Raw genomic sequence first — 9,247 nt, 5'->3', positions numbered from 1 at the left:
TCAACAAGTATAATTTTGTATAACAAGAAAAGTCATCAATAAATGTTATATAGTAACGCTTACCACCTCGACTTTCAGTGGTTTTAAAGTCTGCTAAATCAATGTGAACCAATTCTAGCAATGATGAAGTACGATGCTTTACAATTAAAAAAGATGTTCTAGCAAATTTTGCCTCAGCGCATGTTTCACATTGTTCACATGTATCATTAGACAGGTTTGGTCGCATATTCACGTTTTTCAGTCTATTTAAACATTTTGCACCAACATGTCCTAATCTAGCATGCCAAACATTAACTGATATAACAGTATAAACAAAAGAGGCATTCTTATTATCATGAGCAGTCACAAAAGATCCAGATACATCAGAGTGATTGTTAACTATAGAGACATCTAGTACAAAAAGACCTCCACGTAGATATCCCTTCCAATTGAACTTCTCACAACGAGTCATAACCAGACGGTCAAACTCAAAAACCATCTTAATTCCAGCCTTATTTAGAAGGCCTCCGGAAATCAGGTTTCTTCGAAAGGAAGGGACATAAAACACATTTTGCAACAGTAAATGTTTTCCAGAACAAAGCAGTAATTCTACTTTTTCCTCTACCACTTACCTCGGAAACGCTGGAGTTTCCCATGAAGACTTGTTCTCCACCAGTGATAGGCTCAAAGGTTTTGAATGAAGCTTTGTTGTTGCAAAAATGCCGTGAAGCTCCAGTGTCCACAACCCATTTGTCTGGATTTTCCACCATGTTGGCTTCAGTTACTACAGCAGCTACTAAATCAGCATCTTCTGTGTTCTCCGTCAGATTAGCCTGGTTCTTCGGCCTCTCGTTGTTTGGTTTCTGTCCATTCTGACTCGTAGACCCTTTGCGATGATAGCATTGGGCAGCACGGTGGCCTCGTTTTCCACATACATAGCATTCACCATTATTGTTCCTTTTTTTTTCAGAATTTTTCCCCCTTTGCCGCGAGTGGAATTGTTATTCTTAAAATTCTTCTTTTGGTTTCTAGAATTGTCACCAGGTTTTGATTTCTCAAAGCCAGAGTTAGTTTCAACAATATTAGCTTTAACATTGTCAGTAAGAGTTACAGACCTTTGAACCAAGCAGTTTTCTTCCTCGATATTCACGCTATTAATTAGTTGTTGCAGTGTGTAGCTCCTTCGATCATGTTTTATTTTATTCTTGAAGCCCACCCAGGAGTCGGGCAGTTTGTCAATCAGAGAGTCACATAGGACTACTTCATTAACTATGCCACCTTCAGCTTTCATGTCACCAACTAAATTTTCAAACTCGTGTACCTGTTCGATTACAGGTTTGGTGTCCACCATTTTAAAGTGTAACCAACGACCCACATCGTATTTGCGTCTCCCCACATCATTAGCCCCATATTTCTCAATCATTAAATCCCAAATTGCCTTTGCAGATTTGCAAAAAGGACATAGTCCACATCCTTTGATTCCAGAAGCATGATTAATTTTGCAGCCCACCTCTTGTAGTTTAAACCACGAGTGAGTGGTTGAATAGGAGTAATGGCAGACACAGTGTTTGGCATTCCTGACATTTGTGACTCGATTTGGTATCTAAATGTTTTTAACTGTTGGGTTTTTTCTGCACTGTGGATGTAAGGTTTGGAACGAAAAAGGGCAAACCAAAGGTTCGGTATCGTGTGTAACACACTACCTTAAAAACATTTACGACCAGAGATTGAGTCGCATGCTTTCGACAGGCACAACAGAATGAACTGGAAAGAAATCGCAGGTAATATATAATACGCAGGTTGACAGAATTTCGAAAGCAGTAGCAGTAATCTCAGTACTGTTTCTTGCGTTTTTCCCCATTCTGATAGCTGGTATTTATACTACACTGCAGCAAAATTGTAGCATCATCCCACCTCTCACTACCCACATTTGTAGTGCTAAAAAATAGCAGTAGACCAACTCTGCACACTCCTTCATGGAGTTGTGCGGACAAGGTCATTACATGATCCACAAAAATAGGGTGAAAAATGGTTTTGGAAGCAAAACGTTGACCCCACCTCGCGTCCGGACGGGTGGCGGCGGCGGCGGCACGCGCATGGTTTACCTCCTTTCCCTTCTCATAACACTTCAAACTAATTTAAAAGCCTTGGAGTATATAAGCAAGGAAATAAGAGGCTAAACTTCCAATGTGGGACAACATGGATAGGCTAAAAGAAACCTTTCCCTTTAAATGCTCCCAACAACTCATACTCCAAGTTGTTTTGCACTTTTGATTAAGTTGAAGACAAAAGATATTTCACACCAAGAAGATGAATATAGACATCGACAAGGAGAGTATACAAAAGGATGTTTTGAGAAGACGAAGATGAAGAAAGAAATTATATGCGCTTTGTAAGGTTTGCTTGGTTTTAAAGGTCAACATTAATAAATTTCATATCAACAAATTCATTTTTAATTAAATTCCATGTTAACTATGCGGAATGGCTACAAGGAAAAAACTTGGGAAAAATGCTAAGTGAAGAAATTTAAAGAGTTAATTTCTCAGATTAAATCATATTTTAGATCAAAGTGTTAATTGAACAGTCGTGAATAGATGTGGGTGTATTTGACCCTTCTGCTGAAGGTGTTAGACTTGCTTTGAGATTGATAGTTTTAGGGATTTCTTTGTGCTACTTTGGGTTGTGGGTCACATTTGAGTACCCGGATAATAAAGAAAAGCATAATCAACCTAGACTCTCTTTGCTATCTCCTTAACTAAAGGCAAAGTGTAAGTTGTACAATCCTTCCATCTCAAGATTGAAGAGAGTAGCTAATCTATAAAGCAACTAACCAACACCGTTTTGCTGCTTCACAACAATACAATGGGAATTATTCAAGGCTGCTACTGGACAAAGCATCATCTTTTGGCATTTAACTTTTCTAATAGGATCTTGTTCAACATCTTTGGATTTGCCTTGCCTTTCGATTCCTTCATCACCTTTTCATTTTCATACAAATTTAGAAAAGCATTAACTTTATTACAGCCTTGCAGGATTGAGAGATGAAAAATTAAAGCAACTGCAAAATAACCATACTTGACCAGCAAAATAGCCTTGAAGTTTAGTTTTACCCCCACGGTATTGGTCTAGTTGCTTTGGATTGTCAGCAATCACTTTATCTACCATTTTCTCGATCTCTTGAGGATCTACAATCTGATGTTTTGAAAATAAAAGAGAATTATGCATCATTCTTTTTTGTCTCATAGTTGTTGGGATATGCTTGGTTTTTAGAATTCACTAAAATCGTCTCTCATTCAAACTGTTCCAAACACATCTCGACATATCTGGTGCTAGAAAGAGACTAACTAGAAAAAATTAGACATAAGCTAATATCATTGGAGGACATGCAAATCCATAAGATCTAACGACCCTTATGAACCATTTCATGATTGATTACTCAACCCATCTAAAGTCATTAAATTTAAAAAAAAAAAAAAAGTTTTAATGACCAGATAGCAAAGACAAATGGTCACAAGCTTCAGAACATTAGATATGAGATAACTTGCCTGAACCAAATCCTTTTCTTTTATCATCCCCTTGACAGTTCCACCCTTGGCCATTATCTCAAACAATATCTGCAGATGTTACATTGGAATCAATGAACAAACAAAACTTTAACCAAGCTTGGAAACTCTGGTATATATTTCTTCTCAGTGGAATTAGTATGGTATTATGGATATGAGGATATCCGAAAATTGTGAAAGCAACTTCTCTATCATTAAAAAATTTAAAAGGTCAAATAGTATAAAATGCAAATGTCTGTTATCATGGTATGCTAAAATTTGTAAATAGTACTTTTATATCATTTAAAAAAAATTAAAGGTGAAATTGCACACCAGTATATATATAAATAAATAAATAAATAACCTACCTATTTTTCTTAATGTTAGAGCACATGCCAACTATATATGTACCTCTTTCCCAATCTTTCCACTGATAGTCTCCCCTTTGATTGCAGAAATGAGCTCACTGAGTTCTTGAGGAGTAAGTTTAATCTCATTGATGGATAACTTTTCATTTTTCAAATATGCAGCTATGTCACCCATCATCCAATTAGTAGCAAGTTTTACATCTGCACCTCTACCAATTGTCGCATCGAAAAACTCTGCAATCTGAAACATTTGTTTATTGAAAGATAATGCTACTACAGAGTATCGAAACATCACATTAATTGTTTTTAAGAGTACTAGAAAAATCTAAAGGAGTTTATTTCTTTGTTTCATGCTTGTTGGTGAGTGGAAAGACTGGGTTGGAGAGAGGCATGCCAATCTATAAAGCATTAAATGTTTATTTAACTAATATGATCCCGACATCCCGTACCAAACACGCACTACTTTGAGCAAGTGTTAGCGCTAATAAAGAATTGGGGAGGAGAATATAGTGATAGAATGTAAGGAAAAGTATAAAAAGATTATATTGTTCTTCTGGTTCACGGCTTCCACAATACATGGGGGCCTATTATTTATAACATTGTATTCTTAAAGTCTAACTATTTCCAATGTTCCACTAACTCTAATAATATAATAATTCATATTTTAATGTTTCTCTAAATCCAATAATATAATAACTCCTATTATAATGTTCATCTAATTCTAATAATACAATACTTCACATAAATAACTATTCCTATTCCAATGGGAGTATCATTAACAGTAAACACAACAAAATTCAGATAATTTTATGCCACTCTTCTATAGAACTTCTAGTTAGTAGTTAGCATGCAAACTAGCATAAAAGGTCAAGTTAATGCGTAGCATTATGCCAATATAAAGACCATGAATCTAAGCAGTCATGAACAGTACTTACATTGGAGTCGTTAGTCAGAAAAAGAACATCTTGCATGCTTAATCCCATTTTTTCGTACCTCCGCCGTTTCATCTCTGGAAGTTCAGGCAATGAATTGCAAACACTGTCAACATAATCTTGAGTGATAGTAACTCCTGGAAGATCAGGCTCTGGGAAATAACGGTAGTCAGCAAGCCCTTCCTTTTTTCTCATGGTAATTGTCTTCTGAAAGTACGAAAAGCATTACCAAATAAGCAAACCGTAACATATTAATTTCATGTTGTGGCAGGACAAAAGTTAACCACTGTATAACCTGAGAACCTTCTTCCCAGAGACGAGTTTCTTGTACAATTTGATCATTCTGGCCTTGGCTATGAAGAAGCACCTGTCTTGAAATCTCAAAATCAATAGCCCTACTTACCGATGAGAATGAGTTCAAATTCTTAATTTCCACCTGTCCAAGGAATTCCAATTTAAACAAAGTAGCATTCTATCAATTTAAACATCACGTAAATATATTTATAAGTTAAATCAATAAATCATGAAACATGAGAAATGAATAATATTAAATAAGGATTTAAAGTAAATTACAGAAATACTAGAACTGTGGAAAAATATATTACTAAACAAAAGAAATAGTTTACCTTTGTACCAAATTCTAATTGTCCAATTGGACGAACAGAGATATTGACATCACAACGAAGTGACCCTTCTTGCATATTTCCATTACTCACTCCCAAATATCTTACCAATCGTTGCAACTCTGCAGCATACTCTGCAGCTTCAATTCCAGTTCTCATATCAGGTTCAGAGACAATTTCAAGTAATGGTACCCCTGCTCTATTCAAGTCAACCTGTTATAAAACTTAAAAAAGAAAAAAAGATTAGATCCTGCTCCTATAGAATTCGCAATAAAATAAATGAACAATACTAGTTGGTTGCTAGGTGAGATATCGGCAAAAAGTTACTAGTGTACTTAGTGACATGAAAGTAAACGTTACACACTGAAATGCTCATAATATGATCGAGTTGCAAAAGAAAGTGATTTTCACAATTAGTTTAAACTTCAACAAACAGAAAACTCAACAAATCTAGTCAAATGCTTTAGTCATAATCTCAAATAGGAAAAAAAATATTATGAAATACAAGATTTGTAGATGTAGAGAAGAGATGTAATACTTTCCTGAGAATAACTCCCACCATCAGTATGAAGCAGCTTGCCGGCATCTTCTTCCATGTGAACCCTTGTAATGCCAAATCTCCTATGTCCCCCACCAAACTCAACCGGCAGATCTAGATCAAGATAACCCCCACTTGCAATAGGTATATCAAACTGTGATATTTGGTATCCCTTTGGAAGATCCGGATAAAAGTACTGCTTCCTATCAAACTTTGAGCTCAGAGAAAGCTTACAGTTGAGTGCAAGACCAACTTTAATGGCAGATTCTATAACCTTTGAGTTTAAAACTGGCAATGCCCCAGGCAAACCCATGCAAATGGGGCAAATGTATGTATTTGGGGGAGCCCCGTACGTATACGGGCAGCCACAAAAAGCCTTTGTAAGAGTTGAAAGCTGCACATGGGTTTCTATACCAATGATTGATTCATAATCTTTCAAAATGTTATCAAGTGGTTTTGATTGATTTTTTGGCAACCCTTTCAACTTGGTCTGTTGCTTTTCTTGTGTTGTAGTATTGGTTTCTGTTCTTTCCAAAGTACAATACAAAGTGGCATGTTTTCTAGAAAAATATGGGAATTTGTATTGCCTAAGAGGATAGAATTGTATCCCCCTAAAGAGTGTTACAGACATGTTATAGATCCTTCACTCTAACTTCAAAATCAAGAACAATGAGAATTGCGCCTGCAAATCATCATGCACATTACAAAATAGTGTTAAAAAATCTCAATTAATAAACATAAAATGTTTTCAAACACATAGAAACTTTGATTATAATTGTAAAAACATTAACCAACAAGAATTCAATTTCCTAGGCAAAGACTCACAATCATCAAACTACATGATGTTTGTAGTTTATAAGATGGATACTACCAGAGCTAAATGCAACATACTGTTGATGTAAAAAACTGTCAGAATGCTTTAGAACATTACATATTACATTTTATTTTTGTTAATATAGAATAACATTAATATACGTAAAACCACCTCAATAGACAAAACAAGAAATTAGGCTAAGACAAGTTAACTAATAATATAAAGGTTGACAGAAAACTACCTAAATGTACAAAGCAACAGATTGGGCTGTATTAGATAATGGAAGTTATTTTCTGTCATATAACATGCAAGTTACACTTACTAGTTATGGTTCCTAGCACAAAATCACATGCGCTAGAGAATTACTTGATATATAAGTTTTCAACATGATATAAAAACATGGAAAAAGCACGTAACTTACTTCATCAGTAACTATCTCCTACATTTCTACCAAGTCCTAGATGGCTGAGTTATCCTATAAAGTATCCATGAACATTTCCATCACTTGTTTAACTATATCTTTCGTTATCTTTAAATAACTAGTCTTTCTCCTTTCAAAGACAATGGGTGTGGTGCATCTAAGACATCTAAGGATAACAATGAACTTTTTTTTTTTTGAAAACGATAACAACGAACTTAAAATACTTAATATTAATCTTTGCCATCTAAACGCAATGCAAAATCTATATATATATAAAAGCCACTAGATTTGGACCAATCAAATGGCTCCATTTTCCCGCCTAAACAAAACGGTGTACTTTGATGGATGAATTTTAGTTGCAGAATTTTAGCAAGCTTTATTGACTTCTGATAGAATTAAATCTTTATATTGATTACCTTGACTGTCTTTTTCTTTGTAGATAATGTGTAAATGTATCTTTAACCTATTCCCAACAAATTTAATATTATTTTGCTGTCATGTCAGTCTTTTCATCTTAATCTACCCGATGTCAGAACGTGTAAATGGGTTTATTGATGGCTTATGTTGCACGCCTCATACATTGCTTCTATATATATACATGTTACAAACCATTGTGCACATAAAAAAAACCAATACAAGTTCAATCACTATGTTCGACCAATTCATTCTTGGTTCGGAAATACACTCCGATTACACCAAGAAAGATATGAAGGTGAGTTTGATAAGCACGTACGAAGCTGCTAAATGAAGATCAAGGAAATCTATAAAAAGTTGAAACTGTATGTTTCATGATGGAGAGGTAAGTAATACAAGAAACATTCATGTTTTTAAAATTAATATAGAATATTGCTAGACTTTTATCCCTGCTCATCAAACTCAACTTGATCCTTTGCCTGCATTTTTAATACAGTACAAGAAATTCAATCTAACAGTTCAAAAAATGGCAAGTAGATAATGCCCAAGAGAAAGCTAGAAGCCCACATGAGACAAACCAAAGGATCAAACCCACTCCAAATAGTATGAAATAGGTGAGAAGAGAGTCATATAACATACTCCGTATTTTACAATGTGTATGAAAACAAATGTATAGAGATGTTTCTAAATATGCATCAGACTCAATTGTCATCATTTGCAAGAAACTAAATTGTTAGTTTCCTGAGTGTACATATATAAAGAAGAAGAAGAAGAAGAAAAAAAAGACAACTAAGGGTACACTCTTCGACTTCCAAATAAATCCAATTTTCAAAGCAAAAAAAAAAAAAGTTGTAAACTAAAAAGTAATTATGTTCCCTTTTGTAATGATGGTTAAAGACTCCATTACACTCAACATGTTTATAACAGTTAGGACACACGCGTTCATTAGTATTCAAGCAAAAAGTTCAATATATGTCAAATCATAACATTCAAGAATGAAGCAGCTGAAGTGCTCAATAACCATAGGGATGAGCTAGAAAACAATCAAAGGACCATAGGGATGAGCTAGAAAACAATCAAAGGCAGGTGAAGGTACATGGAACACTTGCTATGTAGCTATTAAACTAAGAAATATACACAGTTCTTACTTGTGCAATGCATAGTTTCATCTTTTATTTATTTTAATCGTTTTGCTCTTTTGTCTCTTTCCCCAATCGGTGGTACATCTCCTTTTCCGTCTAATCCCTATCCCGTAAGCTGATGAAGTTAATCTGCATGGTAAAATATTGTTAGCCAAAGACTATTCTAGCTTCTAAAATGAGCAAAGTATTCAAATCATAGTAATGTGGTTGCATATTTGATATATTCCTTAATTTCTATTGTCAAGTTGAATAATCAGTTTATGTTTTATTATGCAAAAAATTAGATTTATATAGTCAAAACACAAATTATATAATTTTTGAATTCTAAAGTGTTGAATAGATTGTTAAGAATTATGTATTAATTCCCATTTTGGAGAATATATATGTACATAAAAACAAACAAACTCACTGATAATTCTTTAAAACTATTATATATTTATATGCCCATCATATGCATCAGACAACATATTTTCA

The 9,247-nt window shown here is 34.5% G+C and overlaps 1 protein-coding gene across 1 annotated transcript; it reads right to left on the bottom strand.

Moving 5' to 3' along the window:
* Positions 1 to 2,770: 2,770 nt before the first annotated feature.
* Positions 2,771 to 6,686, bottom strand: LOC109173742 (glutamyl-tRNA(Gln) amidotransferase subunit B, chloroplastic/mitochondrial-like). The gene is made up of 8 exons (XM_019323033.1): positions 5,987 to 6,686; positions 5,448 to 5,657; positions 5,117 to 5,257; positions 4,825 to 5,028; positions 3,933 to 4,130; positions 3,525 to 3,593; positions 3,055 to 3,171; positions 2,771 to 2,957 (listed from the first exon to the last, which is right to left on the bottom strand). Exons 1-8 carry the CDS (start codon positions 6,611 to 6,613, stop codon positions 2,877 to 2,879), a joined length of 1,647 nt encoding a protein of 548 aa, XP_019178578.1. The 5' UTR covers positions 6,614 to 6,686; the 3' UTR covers positions 2,771 to 2,876.
* Between the last annotated feature and the right edge of the window lie 2,561 nt (positions 6,687 to 9,247).

Source organism: Ipomoea nil, unplaced genomic scaffold (genome assembly GCF_001879475.1).
Source record: "Ipomoea nil cultivar Tokyo-kokei standard unplaced genomic scaffold, Asagao_1.1 scaffold0482, whole genome shotgun sequence".
Lineage (NCBI taxonomy): Eukaryota > Viridiplantae > Streptophyta > Magnoliopsida > Solanales > Convolvulaceae > Ipomoea > Ipomoea nil.
The sequence above is the reverse complement of the archived record's forward strand: the minus strand, read 5'-3'. Positions and strand labels throughout refer to the sequence as shown.

What these genes read in the sequence shown, in the direction of transcription:
- LOC109173742 (XM_019323033.1), bottom strand. Translation starts at nt 6,613, where the DNA reads ATGTCTGTAACACTCTTTAGGGGGATACAATTCTATCCTCTTAGGCAA. An exon ending in AAGAAAAGGATTTGGTTCAG is followed by an intron (nt 3,172 to 3,524) that starts GCAAGTTATCTC and finishes TCAAAACATCAG; the next exon opens with ATTGTAGATCCTCAAGAGAT. An exon ending in AAGGCTATTTTGCTGGTCAA is followed by an intron (nt 2,958 to 3,054) that starts GTATGGTTATTT and finishes GAAAATGAAAAG; the next exon opens with GTGATGAAGGAATCGAAAGG.